At 42.2% G+C, this 26,151-nt stretch overlaps 1 protein-coding gene across 1 annotated transcript; it reads right to left on the reverse strand.

Moving 5' to 3' along the window:
• Positions 1-297: 297 nt before the first annotated feature.
• Positions 298-25,261, reverse strand: serpine3 (serpin peptidase inhibitor, clade E (nexin, plasminogen activator inhibitor type 1), member 3). The gene is made up of 8 exons (XM_070893053.1): positions 24,994-25,261; positions 22,678-22,911; positions 15,726-15,923; positions 12,088-12,286; positions 8,672-8,772; positions 8,265-8,351; positions 6,732-6,815; positions 298-592 (listed from the first exon to the last, which is right to left on the reverse strand). Exons 1-8 carry the CDS (start codon positions 25,247-25,249, stop codon positions 549-551), a joined length of 1,203 nt encoding a protein of 400 aa, XP_070749154.1. The 5' UTR covers positions 25,250-25,261; the 3' UTR covers positions 298-548.
• Positions 25,262-26,151: the final 890 nt, after the last annotated feature.

A 26,151-nucleotide genomic window follows, 5' to 3' on the forward strand; every position in this document is an offset into this window, starting at 1 on the left:
TTGGCAGTGCACGCACACTACGGGGTAGTTACTGGTAGCACGAGACTTGGATTAAACCTCCCCTTATATACAAGGTAAGCCTGAATGTTTAAAGTGGAATGAAGGTAGAAGGGAGCGACATTTGGAAAATCTGCTCTATATAATGTATTAAGTGTAAAATTCCCATGGCAGTTTCACTCCTTGTTGCACATTAATTGCACCTCCACTGATCAAGTGCTGATTTAGCCGAGGAGTGATCAACACAAATATTAATGTTCACAGGACCTATTGTGTTTGATGTGTGTATGTTAACTCCATTCTTTAGCATTACAATGCTGTCATTAAAATAAGGGATAGATGTATAACTGCATACAAACTTATTTTGTCACTCCAAATTTATATAACAAAAGATATGTATGGTAAATATATAATCCCTCTTTCAGCTAGACTGTTATTTGCTGTTTAAATTGACAAGGTAGATAGTTAATAAATACACACTGTCCTAGAAGTTCCTCAAATGGCAAGAAATCTTATTTCTTCAGAATTGAAAAAAACACTTCAGAATGTGTTTATTCAAGAGGATCCATCACGCGGCCCATGAAAAGAATTGTTCCTGTGGGATTAAATGGACAATATTAATATCATTTTACATCATGCACATAAATCAAAAACTTCTGAGTGAAAGTCAAATCATTCTGAATAAATAGAATTCTACATATTGCAATTATAACCCATGTATAGCTGAGTTATTTTTGAGCTTATAGTAGTTACAAATGATCAACTGTTTAACTTAGTCAATATGCAAGATGTAACTGATAGTTACCAAAAACATGAAGGATTATTATTGTATGTGTAAGGCAATTTATGAATCACTTGGTTCGTCCTCGGGTTCTGGTTTCCAATTCTGGGCACCAATCTTTGAAAGGACGTTAAGGCTTTGGAGAGGATGCAGAGGAGATTGCTAGAATTGTACCAGGGAGAATTGTGTGGAGAGACTAGAGAAGCTGGGATTGTTCTCTTTAGAGCAGAGAAGGTTAAGGGGAGATTTAAAAGAGAAAAGAGACTTGCATTTATATCGAGTCTTTCACATCCTCAGGACATCCCAACCCAAAGCGCTTTACAGCCAATGAAGTACTTTTGAAGTACAGTCACTGTTGTAATGTGGGAAATGCGGCAGCCAATTTGCATAAAGAAAGCTCCCACAAACAGCAATGTGATATTGATCAAATGATCTGTTTTTGTATTGATTGAGGAACAAATATTGGCCAGGACACCAGGGATTACTCCCCTGCTCTTCTTCGAAAGACAGCACCTGCAACAGGTGTAGCATTCCCTCAGCACTGAAGTGTCAGCTGAGATTTTTGTGTTCAAGTCCCTGGAGTGGGACTTGAACCCACAACCTTCTGCCTAGTGCTACCAACTGAGCCACAGTTGGCACAATAAGTGTTCAAAATTATGAGTAGTTTTAAGAGTGGAAAGAGGAAAACTTGTTTCCATTAGCAGAAGGGTCGATAACCAGAGAATACAGATTTAAAATAATGGGCAAAAAGCCAGTGGGGGGTATGAGGAATTTTTTTTACTTGGCGAGTTATGATCTGTAATGCACTGCCTGAAAGGGTAGTGGAAGTGGATTCAATAGAAACTGTCAAAAGGGAATTGGATCTCTACTTAAAGAAAAGATTTGCAGAGCAGGCGAGTCATAGAATCATACAAGTGTACAAGCACAGAAGGAGGCCATTCGTCCTATCGTGTCTGTGCCGGCCGAAAAAGAGCCACCCAGCCTAATCTCACTTTCCAGCTCTTGGTCTGTAGCCTTGTAGGTTAAGGCTATATCCAACTACTTTTTAAATCAAATGAGGGTTTCTGCCTCTAGCACACTTTCAGGCAGAGAGTTCCAGACCCCCACCACCCTTTGGGTGAAAAAATTTTTCTTCAACTCCCCTTTAATCCTTCTAATATCTACTTTAAATCTATGCCCCCTGGTTATTGACCTCTCTGCTAAGGGAAATAGGTCCTTTCTATCCACTCTATCTAGGCCCCTCAATATTATACACCTCAATTAAATCTCCCCTCTGCCTCCTCTGTTCCAAAGAAAACAACTCCAACCTATCCAATCTTTCCTCATAGCTAAAATTTCCCAGTCTTGGCAACTTCCTTTTAAATCTCCTCTACCCTCTCGAGAGTAATCATATCTTTCCTGTAATGTGATGACTAGAACTGTACGCAGTACTTTATCTGTGGCATAACTAGTGTTTTATACAGTTCAAGCATAACCTCCTTGCTCTTATATTCTATGCCTCGGCTAATCAAGGAAAGCATGCCGCATGCCTTCTTAACTACCTTGTCCACTTGCTAGCTTCAGAGATCTGTGGATCTGCACTTCAAGGTCCTTCTGTTCCTCTACACTTCTCAGTATCCTACCATTTGTTGTGTGTTCTCTTGCCTTGTTGGCCTTTCCCAAATGCATTACCTCAAACTTCTCTGAATTTGATTCTATTTGCCACTTTTTTTGCCTACCTGACCAGTGGGTCTAATTTGGATATCTCTTTCAAAGAACTGGCATAGGCACAATGACCTCCTTCTATGCTGTATGATTCTAAGTCATGCAGAGATGAAAATGTAAGGAATGAAGTACTTTTTAATTAGGGTGGGAATCAAGGGAGCCTACAAATGCGAGGAGGCGGGTGGCTTTCATTTTCTTGTCATAATGAGGGGAAGGGCTTGGGGAAATTGCAATGCAAATAGTAGTTCAAAAACAAATGACAAGTAAGAGAGTAGAGTAGCAGTCAGAAATTGTGCTTCAGGAGCTACATGTAAAGGGAAAACTAAAAGATGTAAAGCGAGTAAACCAGGAGAAATAAGAAACATGTGAGTAAAGCATTAGAGCTGAAGGACAGGCTAGGTGTGTGGCCCAAATAAGCATTCTTTTTACAAACCCAGAGTATAAGCAATAAATTAAATGTTCTGCATACACACATTCAAATTGGAGGGTATGACATGGTACCCATTTCTGAGACTGGGCTACAAGGCAGTCAGGACAGGGAACTAAATATACCAGATTGTCAGGTCTACAGGAAAGATAGGGAAAATGGCAGAGGGGAGGAGTAGCATTAGTGATTAAGGATGAAATCACTTCAATTATGAGGATTTAAAGAGAGGTAAGCAGCCAATGGAGACCATATGGGTTTGAATTAAGAAATTGGAAAGAATCTAAAACTGTAGTGAGTTGTGTGTAGGCCCCCTGGTAGCCGCTGTGAAGTGGTAGATTGTATAAATGCGGAGATTAGACAAATGTGCAGCAACGGCAGTGTGGTTTTAATGTGGGTTTTAACTTTCATATAGATTGGGATAAGCAGACTAGCACTTGTTAGAAATGTAGTGAATTTCTTGTGTGCGCCCGGGGTAGTTTTCAACAACAATATGGCCTAGAGGCAACAAGGTGGCATGCCATATTAGATTTTGTAATGAGCCAGATTTAGTTAACAGCCTAACTGAATGTGAACATTTATCCGATAGCGATCATAACAAGATCGAGTTCAAAGTCGCCTTTGAAAGGGAGAAAGGCGAAACAGCTATTAAGATTCTAGATTTGGGTAATGCCGACTTCAACGGGATGAGACACACTGTTCACAGTAAACTGGGCAAATCTGTTAATGGGTAAAATGACAGGTCACTGAGATGTTCAAAAAATAATTTTCAGGTGATACAGAAGCACTTTATACCCCTGAGGGGCAAAAGCTCTACTTGCCCAAAAAAACCAGCCTTGGATAACTAAAGAGGTAAGGGACAGTGTAAAACGAAAGCAAAGGGCATACAAAAATGCAAAAAATAGCACAGATCCTGGCGAATGGGAAGGATTCAAAGAACAGCAAAGGGTCACAAAACAAATCGAGCTACAAAAGGGAATATGAAAAGAAACTTGCAAGGGATATCAATCAATCTGAAGAATCTTTACAGTTGCATTCGGAAGAAGTGGATGGTCAGGAGCAATGTGGTACCTTAAAATCTGAAAGTGGGGGATATTGTCTGACAGTGGGGAAATGGCGGACAAGTTGAATAATTATTTTGCGTCAATATTTACAGTAAAAGAGATAGTATGCTGGAAATCCCAAATAAACTAATATTGAATCGGGGACAGGGACTCTAAAATGAATAAGTAAAATAACAGTAATGAAGAAAATAATGGTACTAAAGAGTGACAAATCCCCAGGGCCAGGCCAGATGGTTTCCATTTCAGGGTTTTAAAGGAAGTAGGTGAGCACGTTGTAGATGCCCAAACTATATCCTTCCAAAGTTCTCAATTCAGAAATCGTCCCTTCAGATTGGAAAATTGCGCATGGCACTCCGCTATTTAAGAATGGCGAGAGAGGGAAACCAGAGAATTATAGACCAGTTAGCCTCACATCTGTTGTCGGGAAATTGCTAGAGTCGAAAAGGATAGGGTGACTGAACACCTCAAATTTTCAGTTGATCAGAGAGAGCCAGCATGGATCTGTGAAAGGTAGGACTTGCCTGACGAACCTGATTTGAATTTTTGAAGAGGTGACTAAAGTAGTGAACAGAGCAATGTCTATAAATGTTATTTATATGGACTTTCAGAAAGCATTTGATGGAATCCCACATAACAGACTTATCTGAGGTAAAAGCCCATGGAATTGAGAGCAAATTTTTGAGCTGGTTAGGAAATTAGCTGAGCGGCAGGATAATGGGTAGCTACTCAAGTTGGCAGGATGTGACTAGTGGTGTCCTGCAGGGATCTGTGTTGGGGTTGCAATTATTCACTATTTATTAACGACTTAGATGATGGCATAAAAAGTCATATATCCAAATTTGTCGATGACACAAAGAGAGGCGACATCGTTAGCAGTGTAGATGGAGGCATAAAATTACAAAGGGCTATTGATAGATTCAGCGAATGGGTGAAGCTGTGGCAAACGGATTTCAATGTAGGCAAATGTGAGGTCATACACTTTGGACCTAAAAAGGATAGAACAGGGTACTTTCTAAATGGTGAAAAGCTAAAAATAGTGGATGTCCAAAGAAACTTGGGGGTCGAGGTGCATAGGTTATTAAAATGTTATGAACAGGTACAGAAAATAATCAAAAAGGCTAATGGAATGGTGGCTTTTATATCGAGAGGACTAGAATATAAGGGGTAGAGTTATGGTGCAGCTATACAAAACCCTGGAGTACTGTGAGCTGTTCTGGGCACCACACTTGGGAAGGATATATTGGCCTTGGAGGGAATGCATCGTAGGTTTACCACAATGATGCCCAAACTTCAAGGGTTAAGTTATGAGGAAAGATTACACAAATTAGGGTTGCATTCCCTAAAATGTAGAAGCTTAAGGGGTAATCTGATCAAGTTTTCAGGATATTAAGTGGAACAGGTAGAGTAGATACAGAAAAGCTATTTCCACTGGTTGGGGATTCTAGAATGAGGCGGTATCGTCCAAAAATTAGAACCAGACCTTTCAGGAGTGAAATTAGGAAACATTTCTACACACAAAGCGTGCAGAAGTTTGGAACTCTCATCCGCAAATGGCAATTGATGCTAGATCAATTGTTAGTTTTAAATCGGAGATTGATAGCTTTCTGTTAACCAAAGGTATTAAGGGATATGGGCCAACAGTGTGTATATGGAGTTAGAACGCAGATCAGCCATGATTTCATTGAACGGCGGAACAGTTTCGAGGGGCTGAATGGCCTACTCTTGTTCCTATGTTAGATCATGAAAGATAACTAACTTCACACTCTAGTGTCACATGGCTGTGTTCATTTCTGTCCTGCATCCAGGAAAATAAAGCCACTTGTATAACCTGGAGCAGTGCTGCAGTGACAATTACCCGTGCTATGTGGAGTATACTAATCAGCATCATGGGTGAAGGTGGAGTATATGCCACATCTTTTTTTAAACTGGTGTGGAATTTCCTCCGCCCCTGCTTTAGCCCACCTTCTGAAACTCTCAGCCATGCTTTTGTTACCTCCAGACTCAACTGTTCCGATGCTCTCCTTGCTGACCTCCCATCTTCCACCCTCTGTCCTCCGTCAACTTGTGCTCATCCAAAACTCTGCTGACGGTGTCCTATCCTGCACCAAGTCCTGTTCACCCATCACCCTTGTGCTCATTGACGTACAGTGGCTCACAATTTGCAATGCTTAAAATTTAAAATTCTTATTCTTGTGTTTAAATCCCTGCATAGCCTCGACTCTCCCTTTCTCTGTAACTTTCTCCAGCCCTACAAGCCCCCTGAGAGCTCTGCGTGTCTTCAACTCTGGCCTGTTGTGCATCCTCCCTCCCTTCGCCTCACCATTGATGGCTGTAAGTTCAGCTGTATAGATCCTATTTTCTGGAATTCACTCCAGCTCTCTCCTTGAAGACCCTCTTGAGAACTCTCCTCTTTGACCAAGAGTTTAGTTAACCATGCTAATATCGGCTTCTTTGGCTTGGTGTCCATTCTTGTCTGCGCTCCTGTGAAAGTGCCTTAGGATGCTCTTCCACATTATAGGTGCTATGTAAATGTAAGTTGTTATCATTAATGTTGTTGTTTTGTTTCTACTGGCTGAGAACGGAGCATAATTTGTGCTACAATTAAACTGTCGTGTCTTAATGTTAACTTTTACTGTTTGCATGACTGAATCACCTGTGTGTAAAATATATTCAAATTTGAACAACAACTACTGCAACTGAAGATTAGTTGTATACCTATATGTTGTGTATTATAGGCAACACATATATAAATATACATTACCTGTGTTGGAATGCCGCAGTAGAAAGAAAAATGGCCTGTCAGCCTTAAATACAAGGGCTCGGGACCTTTTCAGTAGAACCATAGCTAAAACAAAATTGGAATGTAGTTACAAGATCTATGGTCAGAATAGAATCATTCACAATTGTTAGATTTACATCTATAGTTTGTTAGTGAAATGAATTTTCTAGGTTTAAGTAACATTTAATACCCAAGTTATACATTTGTATTTGTCTTAACTGGTTCTTCCTTCTCTTTTCCCCACCACTCAAATTATTCCCTCCCTGTGCCCCTCATGTGAGTTTGATGTTCTGTGGGTACTGTAACCCTTTAGCGCCTCACCCAAGTGTCATTCTTGAAGCACAGGCTTCTTGGTGAGGCTATGTGACTCCGACCTTGATCTTCAGCACGTATCCTGCGTGGTTTGCTGCATAGCAAGCAGTCTGGAATAGAAATCCAGGCTGCCACATTTTCCCTCCGCCCTGGTTCTGTTGCCTCAGCTGAGATTGCCTCAGCCTTTTCTTTCTTTTAGATGTGTATTGTCCTGTTATTAGTCCTATGAATGCATTGCCTATAAATAGATCTATCTTTTAGATCCTCCTTCATCCCTTTTATATATCTGTCATTTTACTGCCTTGGAGGAATCGCTTGTATCCTATGTTTTTCTGCCCATTTATTTTCCTTTTAGAAGTCCAATTGATATTGTAATCTGTATTGTAAATTTGGTATATTTGAACAAATTAATTTTCTACATGGCAAAAGGTCATTGCCATATATGTGACAGATGAGGAGAATTCATTATATCTGCTTAATATATTAAATGTGAAATGTTCTTCCCTTTATTTCACTCCCACCTCATACCAGCAGCTATGCCAACTTTACTTTCTGAAGGTAACACTTTTTAAATCCATTTTCTGGTACCCTTGGAGCATAGTCCACATGCCCCCTAGTGGTGAGGCCGGGCAACTTTAAAGCCTCTCCACTAACTGAATTTAGATGCTGTTTGCTGCTCTGGGATGAGTTACACTCAAATTTTCTCCTTCTCCACAGGGGGAAGAGCCAATTTGTGTACAGCAAGGTCCCACAAACAGCAATGAGATACATGACCAAATAATCTATTTTAGTGATGTCGGTTGAGGGCCAGGACGCTTCTGCTTTTCTTCACAATAGTGCTGTGGGATCTTTTACGTCCACCTGAGAAGGCAGACGGTTTATCCAAAAGGCACCTCCAACAGTGCAGCACTAGTGTGTCAGCCCAGATTTTGTGCTCCAGTCTCTAGTGGGACTTGAACCCATGACCTTCTGACTCAGGCAAGAGTGCTATCCACAACTGACACCACAGGTTTAGGGCAGATTTAACATGCTTGTTAACTTTCCAGAAAACAGACAATGAGCCTTCTGGTCATATGTGAGCACTGCATCTGCTGTTCCAATGTAAGGGAACAGGTTTGTCCTTATCTTTGTATGTCTCGGAAAGGAACATCTTTATCATTGTGTGGTAGAAACTTGGGAATACTCATTCGATTCAGTAAATACCTGTAGCAGCTGCAGCTTCAGTGCCATCCTCTGTTACTTCTATTTTTGCTTCATGGATAGCTTCAGAAACAAACAGTTTGTCGTGCTCTAAAATTATGAAACATCACTAGTTATTACTCAACATTCAAAATCATATGTTGGATTTAAAAATGGAGCTTGATTGTTGGTTTCATTCATTGGTGTTTGCCAGAAGCCAATTTGCTTTGATTTATCTTGGAAAAGAATACTTAAATGTCAACCATGAAATCATTTCTCTGCGTATGACTATGTGGCTTCAAGATTTTAACATGGAGACCAAGATTGCTTCTTAACTGAATATGCAGGAATATTAAAAAGTCTGTTACTGAAATGCTACGTTTCTGATGTATAAACCTATCCTGCCGCCTTAGGATTCGCATGCTGCTTACCCGAAATTCCTCTGAAGTCTGCTTTACTGGGATTGAAAAGGTCAATGATTCCCAAAGTGGTTAGCACCGTCTTAAGGTTGAACTTATTTTGCACTTTAAACCTAAATGTTAAAAGTAAGACAAGATAGTGTCAGTTTAATACTCTACCACGGAGACAGTGGGGGTAATTTTAATCTAACCTCTACCTCAATGGAAAGTAAAACTGGGGTGTGGTGTAAAATGGGCGGACAATCTGATCCTGTCAGTTTTCTGCCGGGTGGGTTCAGTTAAAATTGCCCCCAAATATGACTCTTTAAAAATTGATGGTCATTGAAACAGGATATCAGTATGTGAGTATATGCAATCAAGGAGTGGGAGACACAGGTTTTTGATCTCTTATCTTGTTGACTCCCCACTCTATACGCTGCTGTGCACATGCTTCCCTGTAAGGAGAGGGAAAACTAGATGTTCTCTCCCCACCCCCTCAGTAATGTTTACTGTTTGGTGATGGACTAAGTCCGGGATTGAGCATATTACCCACACCTGCTTTGAGTACAAGTGTGTGGACTGGTGGGGAGAAAATTGGGAGAGAGAGAGGAATATGTTCTCATATCCTCAAACAAAACCTATATTACTAAAGGACATGAGTGCAGTATTCCAATTCAGCATGGTTAAACTGTGTCTATGTGCCATGATTCCCCACTGTAAAGGGTGCATTATTTATTGGCAGATATTTCAATTGGATGGAGACAAGGACTCGCTCCATGGGGAGGGAGAAAATCCAGTATCCGGTGGCCTTGATCTCTCGGCACATTTCTTTGCAAACTTAAGAGCAGATTGACTGCTCCTTTGGAGGAAAAGCAAGTTGGATGGAAAGGACCAAAAGGAAGGTGACAAAATAAAATTTCAGGGCTTGGGTGTTGCAGTGTCCTTTCATTTCTCAGACCGGGATTCCAATCTAGCCCAGGCTGATGGGACAAAAGTCTCCCTCGTCCCTGCTGGTTCTTGGATTATATAAATCCACAGCGAAAAACATCATGTAACTTGATGGTAGTTGCCAATCTCACTCAGTGGTACAAGGATGGTTTGTGCACGGAATGGAAATCTCACACTGGGGCAAAGTGGAGGCAGCTCTGCTCTGCATCTGGCTGTTACATCTGACCTGGAAGATCATATCACTGACACTGCCTGTAAAATAGCAGAAAAGTAATCTATTCCCCAGCACTGCGTCATTCATTACGTTGAGTACAACATTCTCACCAAACCAAAAAAGTGGAAAAAACTCGACGTTAGATTTATAATTGAAATCTCTTCTCAATTATATTGGAAGGCAGCTAACGAATGAATATAGTCATATTTTCCCTAAGATTAAATAAAACAACTGCAGTAAATACAGATCTCGTTGATGTATTTGGCCCATTTTTACAATAATGACTGACAATCAAAAATGATCATGAATTAACTGCGCTATAATTACTAAAGCAGGAAGAACTGCTGAATGATATCTCTGTTCAGTTAGCTTCATCTGGAGCACAGGAGGAGTTAATTAAACAAGACAACTTTTAATTAACTGAACTGTCAGGAAGCTCAAATACCAATAGGCAGGCAAAAATAAATAGATGTTTAAGATGTATTCATTCATAAGTGGGTCTCCCAGGGCTGAAATGGCTGCTATCACAATTTGGGAGTTCGTTGGAAGCTAAATTCAGCAGTGGTATTGCATTTGAAAATTAACCTACATTTTTTTATTTTATTCGTTCTGGGATGTGGGCGTCGCTGGCGAACCCAGCGTTTATTGCCCATCCCCAATTACCCTCGAAGGTGGTGGTGAGCCGCCTTATTGAACCACTGCTGTCCGTGTGGTGAAGGTACTCCCACAATGCTGTTGAGGAGGGAGTTCCAGGATTTTGACCCAGCGACGAAGGAATGGTGATATATTTCCAAGTCAGGATGGTGTGTAACAAGGAAGGGAACTTGGAGGTGATGATGTTTCCATGCACCTGCTGCCCTTGTCCTTCTAGGTGGTAGAGGTCGTGGGTTTGGGAGGCGCCGAAGAAGCCGAGGCGAGTTGCTGCAGTGCATCTTATAGATGGTACACACTGCAGCCACGGTGGGCCGGTGGTGGAGGGAGTGAATGTTGAAGATGGTGGATGGGTTGCCAATCAAGCGGGCTGCTTTGTCCTGGATGGTGTTGAGCTTGAGTGTTGTTGGAGGTGCACTCATCCAGGTAAGTGGAAAGTATTCCATCGCACTCCTGACATGCGCCTTGTAGATAGTGGAAAGGTTTTGGAGAGTCCAGAGATGCGACACTCGCCGCAGAATACCCAGCCTCTGATCCGCTCTTGTTGCTACAGTATTTATGTGGCTGGTCCAATTAAGTTTCTGGTCAATGGTGACCCACCCACCCCCCCCACCCCCAAGGATGTTGATGGTAATGCCATTGAGTGTCAAGGGGCGGTGGTTAGATTCTCGCTTGTTGGAGATAGTCATTGCCCGACATTTAAGTGGCAAGTAACATTCTCGCCACACATCAGACCAAGGCCGAATGTCGTCCAGATCTTGCTGCATGTGTACATGAACTGTTTCATTTTCTGAGGTGTTGCGAATGGAACTGAACACTGCAATCATCAGCGAACATTCCCACTTCTGACCTTATGATGGAGGGAAGGTCATTAATGAAGCAGCTGAAGATGGTTGGGCTTAGGACACTGTCCTGAGGAACTCCTGCAGCGATGTCCTGGGGCTGAGGTGATTGACCTCCAACAGCCACAACCATCTTCCTTTGTGTTGAGTATGACTCCAGCCAATGGAGAGTTTCCCCCCTGATTTCAATTGACTTCAATTTTACTCGGGCTCCTTGATGCCGCACTCAGTCAAATGCTGTCTTGATGTCAAGGGCAGTCACTCACCTCACCTCTGGAACTCTTCTCTTTTGTCCATGTTTGCACCAAGGCTGTAATGAGGTCTGGAGCCGAGTGGTCCTGGCGGAACCCAAACTGAGCATCGATGAGTAGGTTATTGGTGAGTAAATGCCGCTTGATAGCACTGTCAACGACACCTTCCATTACTTTGCTGATGATTGAGAGTTGAGTCATGGGGCGGTAATTGGCTGGATTGGATTTGTCCTTTTTTTTTGCAGTCGCTACCACTGTAGAGCAACAGTCTGCCATTTTGAGAAGATCAATGCATGTGCTAGGAGATGGTTTGTGTAGTGTTGTCATGCTTCATGGTTAAGCCACTGCGAGAGTTTTGATTTATTTTGATAGGAAATAGATTTTGTGAGTTGACAAATCATAGAATGGTTACAGCACAGAACGAGGCCATCCAGCCCCTCGAACCTGTGCCGGCTCTCTGCAAGAGCACTTCAGCTAGTCCCACTCACCCACCCTTTCCCCGTTCATGAATTTATTATCACTGACACCAAATATCAGACTTACTTGGGTAAGAAAACTTCCATTTTCATTCTTCTCATGCTATTGGTCCATGTTGAAAGTGTTTGGGCTGTGATGTGTGGCTCTATAGAGGAGATGTTTTTTTTTCTTTCACTGGGAATGATGATAAACATGCTTACTGCACACTTCAGATAGCTGAGTTCAACCACTATAAACCTCTGATTACTTCCAGTCTTGATCTGGCCTGTAATATATTGGGGAGAGGGGAAATATCAGTAAAAATAGCCTTGACAAAAAATAAACCATAATAGGCCAGTTTGCATTCAAGTTATATGCATTTGTTTTTGGATTCCGGGAGGTTGGGGAGAGATGTCAAGGAGGATCAGGTTCAGATATCTACAAATATTCTGTTCCTATTAAAGCTTCTTTGCAAGTACATTAAGAGACCCTATGGAAATTTTGTGCTTGAATGAAAAGATGCTGACTACCACTCGGCATATATCTGTTCTTGGAATAATCCCCGTAGAGAGCAGGTTTAGCAAGCTGCAATTTGCTGACTTGAAAAATGAAGGAAGAGTATTTTTTTCTGCTGCGATGTTGGATGAATTACTGAACCATCTGGGATAAAATAAGAGGCAGTGGGGTCTTTTGGGCTAATTTAGAAAGAAATTGGACTAAAGAGCAATGTAAACTGACTTGCAACATTTCTTGCAGAATGGTGAAGCTAAATGAGGGAAATCGCACCAAAAGAAAGACATGAAAAAAAACACAATCATACAGCACAGAAGGAGGCCATTCGGCCTATCGTGGCTGTGCCGGCTCTTTGAAAGAGCCATCCAATTAGTTCCATTTTAGTAAGAGGCTGATGGAATTATAAAACAAGAAATAGTGTCAGGTTTTAAGTGGCTACTAGACTCTTAGTTGCACAATCATCATAAGGACTCTGATGGTAAGTTTGGAAGGGAAGGCTGGTTCAGCCAAAAGCTTTCTGCCAAGAACATTACTATTTGACTTAAGTTTATTTTTAAAAAGGCTGTTGTCCCAATTTTTAATTTTTGGGGGCAAATATTACTTTAATCTTAAATAAAAATGGCTGTGTGGATTTGTTTTAATTGCAATATTTATTTAACAAACTTTTTTTCTTTTGTATGGACTCGCATCTTGCCAGGCCAAGTACCAATACTGACCAGCAGGCAGCCCGCTAACACAGATTTTTGTTAGGTAAGGATATCGAGGGATATGGAATAAAGGCAGGTAATTGGAGTTGAGCTTACAGGTCAGCCATAGCCTAACTAAATGGCAGCACAGGCAGCGAGGGGCTAAATAGCCTACTCCTCCTCCTATAGAAACAGAAATTTACAGCGCAGAAGGAGGCCAATTTGGCCCATCGTGTCCACGTCGGCCGACAAAGAGCCCTGAAGGTTACATATAAGCCAATGAACCATGGCGGAAATGCAAAGAGCACCCAGCCTAACCAGTCTGCCTCACACAACTGTGATACCCCTTCTACTGAAACAGTCTACACTCCACCCCAACCGGAGCGATGTGATCTCCTGGGAGAGGCAAAAACCAGATTTAAAAACCCAGGCAAATTTAGGGAGAGAAAAAATCTTGGAGAATTCCTCTCCGACCCATCCAGGCGATCAAAACTAGTCCAGGAGATCACCCTGGCCGTATTTGATTCCCTGCAGTACTTACCATTATATTTGCGCCGGCCAACAGAAGGTTCTCCAGTCTAATCCCAATTACCAGCTCTAGGCCCCGTAACCCTGCAGGTTACGGCACTTTAAGTGCCCATCCAACCATCTCTTAAAATGGTGAGGGTTTCTGCATCCACCACTCTTCCAGGCAGTGAGTTCCAGATCTCCCCCCCCCCCCCCCCCCACCTCAAATCCCCTCTAAACCTTCCACCAACCATCTTAAAACTATGCCCCCTTGTAATAGACCTCTCCACCAATGGAAATAGGCCCTTACTATCCACTATGTTCAGGCCCTCTCCATATTTTGTACAACTCAATGAGGTCTCCCCTCAATCTCTTCCAATGAGAACAAACCCAGCCTATCTAATCTATCCTCATAGCTAAGATTCTCCATTCCAGGCAGCATCCGAGTAAATCTCCTCTGCACCCTCTCTAGTGTAATCATGTCCTTCCTTCCTATAATACAGCGACCAGAACAGCACGCAGTACTCCAGCTTGTGGCCTAACCAAAGTATTGTAAAATTTGAGCATAACCTCCCTGTCTAAAAATCCTGTAACCAAGAATATTGATCTGCCAAACCTGCCCCTCTTTCAGCCATGTTTCTGTAATGGCTATAATGTCATACTCCCAAGTATCTACTTGTGCTCTTAGCTCATCCGCCTTATTCACTATACTCCTTGCATTAAAATATATACTATTTAGCACAGGAAGACCTCCTTGCTTACTACTTACTAAGCCTTGCTTCCTCTGTCTTACAGATTCGCTTTCTAGATTCTTGCTATCCAATTTCTGCTTTACTTCCTTCCTATTGAATTTATTCTCTGGTTCCCATCCCCCTGCCAAGCTAGTTTAAATTCTCCCCAACAGCACTCGCAAAACTCCCCGCGAGGATATTGATCCTGGTGCTGTTGAGGTGCAACCCGTCCGGTTTGTATAGGTCCCATCTCCCCAGAAGCAGTCCCAATGCCTCAAGAATTTAAAGCCCTCCCTCCAACACCAACTCTCCAGCCACGTGTTCATCCTCTCTATCCTTCAATTCTTGTAATTAGTACGTGACACCGGTAGTAACCCGGAGATTACTACCCTTTAAATTTTCTTCCTAGCTCCCTGAATTCTTCCTGTAGAACCTCATCCCTCTTTTTACCTATATGGTTGGTCCCGATGTGGACCACGACCTCTAGCTGTTTACCCTCCCCCCTCCCCTCCCCAGAATGCCCTGCGTCCGCTCTGTGACAACCTTTGTAGAAAGCCCTCGTCTGTTTTTTCTCTTGGGTTCTATGATTCACACGTTTTTCCTGGTCATTTTTCTCACTGCTTTAGTTTAGTTCTCACTGTATTTTGGACAAGAGGTCGATCCACTGTTGGGTCTTTGAAAATACTTCTGTTGCGCAGGCCAGTGGGAATTACGGAAGTTCCTGGTTTCTGCTCGACTTCTGGCACAGCAAGATCAAAACTCCAATTAGGGATAAAGCCTGTATCCTTCTGAATTGTGGTACACTGTTTATAAACAAAGTTGCCATAAACATTAGGAAACCTTCCTGTAACTTTTTAAATAGGTAAAAATAGTCAATTAAAGGGGGGAAAAATTAACACTTTGCATCGAATGTGTGATTCTCAAAATTCTTTCTCAGGATGTGGGTGTCACTGGCAAGGCTAGCATCTGTTTCTCATCATTAGTCGCCCTGAGAAAGTAGTGAATCAACTGAGTGACTTGCTCGGCCTGTTCCGAGGGCAGTTAAGAATCCACCACATTGGTGTGGGACTGGAATCACATATAGACCATACTGGGTAAGGATGGCAGGCTTCCTTCCTAAAGGATATTTGTGAACCTGTTGGGTTTTTACGAACAACTTCATGGTCACTTTTACTGATGCCAACTTTTAATTTCCAGTTGAAATTCTCAAACTGACAAGGTGGGATTTGAACTCGCATTCTCTGGATGACTAGTTCAGACACATAACAAGTGAAGGTATGATACTTACCATAGTTAACCTCTGATGTTTGGTACATCATGGGCACTTTAATGACAGACCCATCTGCTTTGGTAAATGAGAGGTGTTGAGTCTCTGCAAGTGAAAATGGATTCTGCCATGTACTTTTAAAGTACATAGTGCTGATAACCGCAATCTGTGTAAGCGATAGACTTGCCATGGGTCGTGACATAAAATCTTTAATTTCACCTGCGAAGATAATATGTGACAGTGTTATAGTATGACACTGACAGATTATTTTGGCTTCCAAGCATTTTCAACATTGCAGTGTAGTGTAACTTGAAGAGCACATTGAAAATGGGCATTTTAAACATTGGAGGAATATAACAACACACACAATTTACACTGTCATAATTGTGATTTGAAAATATTTACAAATACCTATAAGAGTAGTTACAAGCTATGGCTAACTTATCCAATGGAAGTCAGTGAGTTGTAATGGAATTTCTGTATTGTATTAAGCAGGTTATCCTCTTGGCACATTTTCTAATGATTAAACAAATAAACTCTTCTGGGCTGATGTTTGTGGCTCATTCCAAGCTCCTCCCCACCCCTCTCCCCACATCTTGGAGGTTGTAGAAGTCGACGTGATTGCTGGGGAGACTGGATTTGCAATCCTCCGCTTTCTCCTTCATGTCCCTTTCTAGCTCCCAAACCTCCAATTCAGGTGCCTTCTGAAAGAAGGGGAGAAGCAAAACCCACCAATTAGGATATTCAGCTAATGTACCAAATGCTGAAACTTACGGAATATTGGTTGCTGCTTTACTCAGAAGCAGAATACTGAAAATGGGGAGAGGCCCCTTATAATAATGTCTGCATCGTACTGTGTTTGTAATGGAATCACATTCCTATTAACTAAATTAGTTTTATGCACTCTTTATTTACCTGTTGGGACCAATTTGTTTTTTTAAAGTGGGGGAGCATAGTGACACTGGGTAATTTATGGGTCTTAGAGTTTTCCTCCTTTTTCTGCCATCAGATAGTTTTGAATATGTTTATACATGGCCACGAATACACGCATCCTGTGGGCTGCTGAATAAAAAGAAAAGGATGACTTGCATTTATAGACCACCATTCACGACCTCACGGCATCCCATAGCGCTTTACAGCAAATTAAGTATTCTTGAAGTGTAGTCACTGTTGTAATGTTGGAAACATGGCAGCCAAATTTGCACACAGCAAGCTCCCACAAACAGCAATCAGATAAATGATCAGAAAATCTGTGTTTGTGACGTTGATTGAGGGATAAATATTGGCCAGACCACCGGCTAGAACTCCTACTATTCTTCAAAATCATGCCATAGGATCTTTTACGTCCAACTGAGCGGGCTGACTGGGCTTCGCTTTAACATCTCATCTGAATGATGGCACCTTCGACAGTGCAGCACCCCCTCAGTGGAGAGCCAGCCTAGATTCTATACCTATATCCATCACATGTTTCGTTGGACTCATAACGTAGATAATTAGAAATGAAGACACCAAAAATATCCATTTATCTCCAACAAACCTACGGCAGAGTACTTCAGTTAATGGACTTACAACAATCAATCAGACTAACTTTGCCATACTCATTCAGTTGCAATGTTCAGAGCAGACTTGTCTATAACAAGTGTAGCTGGACATTCCTCCATGCGTTACCTTTATCCCACGGGCAGATTCATAGTGAGTACATGATTTTGACCAGAGAATAAACATAATGCACGGAGGAAGTTGTAAACAGTGGTTTTCCAATACAGGTTCAAAGCAGATTCATTTATCGTTTGGGATGACTGTAACCAGCCATTGTAGAAAGAGATGATCTTTGAGACAAGTGTCCTGGTGTTTTATTGAAGGTATCCTGTGCCACGTTGTCATGGTAAACTGTTTCACAAAACATTCTGCCATTGTTAATACAAATGTGTAACATAATCTGGCCCTACAAGTTTATCCATACAGTTTACCTGTTTAACAGGTTCTGGAATGTTTTTTATGTTTTCAATTTTCTCACTGACACAGAAAGAAGCTATGATTCAGTATTGAAGCCACTCGGGTATTTTGATTTGGCTTTATTAATACAACTTTAACCTTAAGCTACTAAAATAAACAGTTCAATATGTATCTACCCCACTGCAAGATACTCTATAAGTACAAGTATTTTAACATGGCACTTCTTCTTTCCCTTTTTCCCTGTTTTCGCTCTTATTTTAACTTTACTTTCCCTTCCTATTTAATTCAACCTAATTATTTATTCTGTACACTTTTGCTTGTTAAAGGAAGTTGTAAACACTTTCATTCTGTCTTTCTGGGTTTCCTATCCAGTTTGAAGATGGTGCAAACTCTGAAATACATTGGACTTTGTTGTACTACAATGAGAAAGATTGACCATGGATGAACTACAACAATTGTACATTCCTGTCTGGCGTAAAAATAAAAAAGGGAAGGTGGCTCAACCGTGGCTATCAAGGGAAATCATGGATAGTATTAAAGCCAAGGAAGTGGCATACAAATTGGCCAGAAATAGCAGCGAACCCGGGGACTGGGAGAAATTTAGAACTCAGCAGAGGAGGACAAAGGGTTTGATTAGGGCAGGGAAAATGGAGTACGAGAAGAAGCTTGCAGGGAACATTAAGGCGGATTGCAAAAGTTTCTATAGGTATGTAAAGAGAAAAAGGTTAGTAAAGACAAACGTAGGTCCCCTGCAGTCAGAATCAGGGAAAGTCATAACGGGGAACAAAGAAATGGCAGACCAATTGAACAAGTACTTTGGTTCGGTATTCACTAAGGAGGACACCAACAACCTTCCGGATATAAAAGGGGTCAGAGGGTCTAGTAAGGAGGAGGAACTGAGGGAAATCTTTATTAGTAGGGAAATTGTGTTGGGGAAATTGATGGGATTGAAGGCCGATAAATCCCCAGGGCCTGATGGACTGCATCCCAGAGTGCTTAAGCAGGTGGTCTTGGAAATAGCGGATGCATTGACAGTCATTTTCCAACATTCCATTGACTCTGGATCAGTTCCTATCGAGTGGAGGGTAGCCAATGTAACCACACTTTTTAAAAAAGGAGGGAGAGAGAAAACAGGGAATTATAGACCGGTCAGCCTGACCTCAGTAGTGGGTAAAATGATGGAATCAATTATTAAGGATGTCATAGTAGTGCATTTAGAAAATGGTGACATGATAGGTCCAAGTCAGCATGGATTTGTGAAAGGGAAATCATGCTTGACAAACCTTCTGGAATTTTTTGAGGATGTTTCCAGTAAAGTGGACAAGGGAGAACCAGTTGATGTGGTATATTTGGACTTTCAGAAGGCTTTCGACAAGGTCCCACACAAGAGATTAATGTGCAAAGTTAAAGCACATGGGATTGGGGGTAGTGTGCTGACGTGGATTGAGAACTGGTTGGCAGACAGGAAGCAAAGAGTAGGAGTAAATGGGTACTTTTCAGAATGGCAGGCAGTGACTAGTGGGGTACCGCAAGGTTCTGTGCTGGGGCCCCAGCTGTTTACATTGTACATTAATGATTTCGACGAGGGGATTAAATGTAGTATCTCCAAATTTGCGGATGACACTAAGTTGGGTGGCAGTGTGAGCTGCGAGGAGGATGCTATGAGGCTGCAGAGTGACTTGGATAGGTTAAGTGAGTGGGCAAATGCATGGCAGGTGAAGTATAATGTGGATAAATGTGAAGTTATCCACTTTGGTGGTAAAAACAGAGAGACAGACTATTATCTGAATGGTGACAGATTAGGAAAAGGGGAGGTGCAACGAGACCTGGGTGTCATGGTACATCAGTCATTGAAGGTTGGCATGCAGGTACAGCAGACGGTTAAGAAAGCAAATGGCATGTTGGCCTTCATAGCGAGGGGATTTGAGTACAGGGGCAGGGAGGTGTTGCTACAGTTGTACAGGGCCTTGGTGAGGCCACACCTGGAGTATTGTGTACAGTTTTGGTCTCCTAACTTGAGGAAGGACATTCTTGCTATTGAGGGAGTGCAACGAAGGTTCACCAGACTGATTCCCGGGATGGTGGGACTGACCTATCAAGAAAAACTGGATCAACTGGGCTTGTATTCACTGGAGTTCAGAAGAATGAGAGGGGACCTCATAGAAACGTTTAAAATTCTGATGGGTTTAGACAGGTTAGATGCAGGAAGAATGTTCCCAATGTTGGGGAAGTCCAGAACCAGGGGTCACAGTCTAAGGATAAGGGGTAAGCCATTTAGGACCGAGATGAGGAGAAACTTCTTCACCCAGAGAGTGGTGAACCTGTGGAATTCTCTACCACAGAAAGTAGTTGAGGCCAATTCACTAAATATATTCAAAAGGGAGTTTGATGAAGTCCTTACTACTCGGGGGATCAAGGGGTATGGCGAGAAAGCAGGAAGGGGTTACTGAAGTTGCATGAACTCATTGAATGGTGGTGCAGGCTAGAAGGGCTGAATGGCTTACTCCAGCACCTATTTTCTATGTTTCTATGTTTCTATGACCAATTTATGTGATAGATGGGAATGGTTTGCTCTTTAACTCAATTTTCCTGCCTTAAACAAAGGAGCCCTACCCCTCGACAAGTTATCTTGTTATTTCCCAATAATATGACTCATCCGCAGTGCAGCAAGGATCCAGCTATATAATTTTGTGTCTGTGAGTGTGTCTGATTTTAGGGTAGTCTCTCTTTGGTCCAAGCTAGTCACATGGTATTACTGGTCACATGATTGGCAGAGGCTAATCAGATCTATGAATCACTTCCCACAGTGACTGCAAAAGATAACCCTTGTGGTTCCACACCAGAAAATGAAAACAAAAAAAATTATTTAAAAGTTGTAATTGAAATTCAAAACTACATTGAAGCAATTGTAAACCTATCTGAATTCCACTTCTAACTGAAACATTAAACAAGGACACAGATTTAAGGTGATTGGTTCTTCTGCCAAAGGCGACATGAGGAAAATCTTTTTTATGTAGTGAGTGGTTAGGATCTGGAATGCATTGCCTGAAAGGGTGATGGGGGCAGACTCAATCGTGGCTTTCAAAAGGGAATTGGATAGGTACATGAAGGAAAAAAAAAATTGCAGGGCTACGGGGAAAGAGCAGGGAGTGGGACTAGCTGAAGTGCTCTTGCAGAAAGCCGGCACGGGCTCGATGGGCCGAAAGGTCTCCTGTGCTATGACCCTTCTCTGATTCTATAAGTTGGAGTCCTGCATCAGTTGCACTAATATGCAAATCAATTTATGAGCAAGCAGAGACCGAGGTGTCGGGAACTGGGCCCCCCTCCATTCCAATTCTCTTTTTATAGAATCATAAATCTTACAGCACAGAAAGATGCCATTCAGCCCATCGTGCCTGTGCCAGCTCTTTGAAAGAGCTATACAATTAGTCCCACTCCCTCTGCTCTTTCCCCATAAGCCCTGCAAATTTTTCCTTTTCAAGCATTCCAATTCTCTTTTGAAAGGTACTATTGAATCCGCTTCCTCCTTTCAGACAGTATATTCCACATCATCATAACTCGCTGCATAAAAATAATTCTCATCGCCCCAGTGGTTCTTTTGCCAATTATCTTAAATCTGTGTCCTCTGGTTGTTTATTTTATCATCGCGAGGCATTAACTGGTTGAATCCAATTTTCTTGATATGAATATTAAGGGGAATCGGGATAGAACTGGAAAGTGGAGTTGAAGTCGAAGATCAGCCATGATATTGAATGGCGGAGCAGGTTCGAGGGATCGTATGGCCTACTCCTCCTATTATATTCTTATGAATCTCTCTGATTTCTGATTGAGCTAAACAGTTGCTGTAACCGAGAAGGCTACTGAGTGACTTGCGCCCAAGTCTCCACCAGCACTGGTCTGAGCCAGGTGCTAGAAGGTGCCCAAGAATGATACAGGGTTGTGCCCATCTCCCATAAGCACCTGGGCCAGTATTCATCACCTCCATATTGCAATGTGGTGGACATCATGAGCTCTGCATTTCTGGAGATCGAAAGTGCATTCTGCCATTACACGATGGTCCAACATGCTGCAGCTCCACATTGCATGAAAATAGTATATAATGTTTAATGAAAACTGAAAGAGCAGAGTAAAGTTATGCTGGGAAATATGTGCGCAAGATTACAGTGAGCTTTTTCTTTGTTTTAATTCTCGGGATGTGGGCGTCGCTGGCAAGCCCATCATTTATTGCCCATCCCTAATTGCCCTGAGCAGATGGTGGTGGGCCACCTTGCAGAACATCTGCACTCCGTGGTTGTAGCAACATGATACCACTGCGTGACTTGATAGACCATTTCAGAGGACAGCTATTAGTCAACGAAGTTGGTCTAGGACTGGAGTCGTGTACAGTCCCGACCGGGTAAGGACAGCAGGTTTACATCCCTAAAGCCCATTAGTCAACCAGTTGGGCTTTTATGACAATCTGATAGCTTCATGGTCACTTTTACTGGTCCAGATTTTTAAATGGAATTGGTGTCTGCCTTGGCTCAATCTCACCTGAGTCAGAAGGTTCAGAGTTCAAGTCCCATCCCAGAGACTTGAATGCAAAATCCAGTCTGACACTCCAGTGCAGTACTGAAGGAGTGCTGCCCTGTCAGGGGTGCTGTCTTTCGGATGAAACGTTAAACCAAGATCTTCATCCTTCAACCGAACACTTAAAATAAAACACAGATTATCTGGTCATTTTGACGTGGCTGTTTGTGGGACCTTGCTCTGTGCAAACTGGCTGCCGCATTTCCTAAATTAGAACAATGACTACACTTCACAAAAGTGCTTCATTGGGTATAAAGCGCTTTTGGATGTCTTGAGGTCGTAAAAGCTGCTATATCAATGCAAGTCCTTCTTTCCAGGAAGTAGTCAGTCCAATAACATCCCAGTTGCAATACTATCCATTCCTTAAACAGATCATTAAGTTATTCCATTTTTGATGTGAAATTCAGATGCGACTAAGTTACTAACTATCACACCACGTGCTGGTTACCTCGACTCTTGGTGCCAACCCATTTGTTTATCAGCGTTGCGGTTTCATTGGGATTGCTGAAGTCCACCCGTTGCAGGCTGCCATTTATCCAGGCTGCAATGTCCTCTGAGAACTGCGGGGAGAGCTTGATGCTGGACTCCACAAAGAGGCCACAGGCCAGCTGAACTGCTGGAGTGTGGGTAGAGTTTGTCAGATCCCCATACATGGTCCGCAAGAAATGTTGTACTCTGGCGTCTGCAAAATAAATATATATAACTGATATAATGGCGGCTGATTTTAAAGTCGGTACGTGCATCAACTTCATCCTTAAACTGCTGTGGGAAGTAGCTTAGTGATGGTAACTAAGCTTATTAAAATTATTTATTATTTTGCTTTATTATGTAAATTGAAAATATAAAAACCATTCAAAACAGACCAATAGTGATGCCAGTCATGAGATAGGCATCTTAGAATGTGCTTCCTTTGATGAGTGTGCAAAACTTTGGCTCAGTGGTAGAATTGTCTCCGAGTCAGAAGCTGCAGGGTTTGAACCCCACTCTAGACCATCCCGGTGAGTGGAGACCGGAGCTCCGGCTCTGAATTCCGGGTTGATATCCAGAGGGATACTCTCATCCGGTGGATGGGGGTGCCCCCTTTCTTCCACCCCCCCCCCCCCCTTCATCATATAGGTTGTGGGAGCCCATAAAACCACCTGCTGTATAGGACAAACCACCTGCTGTATAGGACTAACCACCTTATCAGCTGGTATAGAGATGGTTACTGCCATGGAAGGAGCGTTCACGTTGTGGCCTGTACACTGTTAATCAGCCTGCGAATTCTCCCACTACTTCACACAGTTCTCTGAGAGAAAAGTGAGAAGATATAAAAACAACACTGACCTTGATTCCTAATACTTTCCACCCTTTTCCCTCCCCTCCCCCTCACAGCAATGATTCAGGATGTCGGGAATCTGAAAAGAAGCAATAAAACAATGCTTTGTTTCTAATGTGGGTAATTCAATTGGTGGCCTCCAATCTGAAAACTAGTCATCTCACAATCGTAAAAAAAAATGAGGGGCATTTTGTTTGTTTCCTTCTTTCATGGAGTGTAGAGTTTGGGATTGGACTGGATTGGTATTTGAGAGACCAGCTTGATTCAGGAGGCTTATTACATGTGTTGGGAAGATTGGACAGCAGATTGCACACTGCCCGTAGAGGGGATTGGTTTGCAATGAGGGAAGCCATTTAGTCCAACTTGGGTCATCCATCACATGAATAATCGAACTGACCATTGAATGAATCTAAGGTTTTCACTTCTCTACCCTCCCCCTAACTCTTTGCATGAAGTCCTTCTTGATGTCTTCTAAATTTTCACCACTTTCAAGCTATCTGCCCCCGTTGCTCCAATCTCCTGACCTACCTGGAAGCTGTGCTCTGATTAATCTACTGCGTAACATTCTGCATATTTCTATAAAGTCCCCCTCTCATTCATCTGTCAAGGCTAAAGAACCCCAGTCTTCGTAACTTAATCCTTTGAGAGCGAGAGAGATCAACCTCGTGCCTCTTGCATCATCTCCACAGCTGAAGACCAAGTGTGAGTATGTCACCAGGGCTGAGGGCCTTCAGTTGTGTGGAGAGACTAGAGAAGCTTTTTGGTTTTCAAGCAGAACATAAATTTCTGGAAATCAATGCTTGCAGTACATATTTGGGGGGTCCACTTTGGGTGCAATCTGCAAATTGGGTGCAAATTGCACTGATTAGATTATAGTTCAAGTTTCTATTAAAATTCGTTTGCATAATGACAAAACACAATCTTCCATAAGCTAGCACTATTGGTCTGTGTAATAGAACGTAATTGATTATTTATTTTTCTTTGCAAAAAATATTCATTGATGTTATTAAGGGTGGAAAATGGGTTTATCACCAAAAGGAAGCATTTTTTTGTTATAAGTGTGTCTAGTCCACCACTCTGAGCTTTAAAAACGTGCCCACTAATGTCTGTGTATCTGAGAAAATGAGCTCAATTTGAATGGATATAATCGAAAGAAACTCAGCATCCTCATTATTTCCATCTGGGCCGTGGCCCGTTTTGTGAATGGGGCCGACTTTGGGCAAAATAATTTTTAAACCAGCGTTTAAGATCTCGGAAATGCCATTTACACCTGACATAGCTTTCGTTTACAACTCCCCAATCTCTTGCGCAGTATGGGCTGATTTCACCCGGATTGTGCTGATAAAACCAGCGGAAACTCTACCCATTGCTCATTGCAAATCTCATTGCTTAATTGCTTTTTTTTTAAGATTACTGACGTGTGTAGCGTACAAGATTCACCAGTACCGTGAACAGTGTATCCGAGTGCATTCTTCAACTGCGTGAAGGTGTCTCCTTTGGCTCCCAACTGTAACAGCCCCAGTGCAACAGTGACACCTGCTGGGGATACAATGATGTTGCGGTATTCTTCACCCTCGGTGAATTTTTGGTAAAGATTTAGAGCAAACTCTGTATTCAGTTGGCTGATATCCTGGAAAGCACAGCTCCTCCTCATGATGAATAGCAAGTGCAGCAACAGATTGAGGATTGAGAGGGAACACATGATGATGAAGTAGCTGACAGTGAGCTTTGGGTCTGCCAGGACAAAGATGTAGTATCTACAAATACAGGTAAATGGGGAAAAATAAACACAATCAGCATCCTTAGCTACATGAATTGCACAGCACACAATTGGAGCTTATGTAAAGCAGCCACAAGGTTATAAATATGGTCCTAATGTACATACAGCATCATCTGACGCACAGCAAAGCTGTATTAGATGATGTAACCATCAGTAAGAAAGAACTTGCATTTATATAGTACTGTTTGCAACCTCAGGTCATTCCACTGCTTTACAGCCAATGTAGAACTTTTGAAATGTCGTTCCTGTTGTAATGTAGGAAACGCAGCAGCCAATTTGTGCGCAGCAAAGTTCCACAAACAGCAATAATGACTTTATCGTCTGTTTTCGAGTGTATGTGGGATGAACATTGGCCAAGGTGTCAAGAGTAATCCCCTGCTCTTCGAAAGAGCACTGTGGGATCTTTTGTGCCGCCTAAAAGGGCAGACCGGGCCTTGGTTTTACATCTTAGCTGAAAGACGCCATTCCGACAATGCAGCACGCCCTCAGCAATGTTTCCGTTAAGTTGCACAGCCGCGCAGTGCTCTGGAGCTTCCACGCAGCCAGCTCACCAGCTGGTAAGTAGGAAAAACCGCGCATGCGCTGTATTTTGAGTGAGCTGCATGGCCCTTAAAGGGGCCAAGCACTGCAAATAAAACTAAAGGGAACATTGTACTGTACAGCTCAATAGAAAGTGTTCACGGTAAGTGCACAAAGTAATGTACAGTCGTGGTTCTGGAAGTCTGCGGTTAATCCTGTTCTCAGATACCAGTGATAAATTAAATGATGCTTACCAACAAATAAAGCTCAAGTTGTTTAAGAATGCTTTTTAAGCTTTTTACTTG

Source organism: Pristiophorus japonicus, chromosome 11 (genome assembly GCF_044704955.1).
Source record: "Pristiophorus japonicus isolate sPriJap1 chromosome 11, sPriJap1.hap1, whole genome shotgun sequence".
NCBI classification, from domain to species: domain Eukaryota; kingdom Metazoa; phylum Chordata; class Chondrichthyes; family Pristiophoridae; genus Pristiophorus; species Pristiophorus japonicus.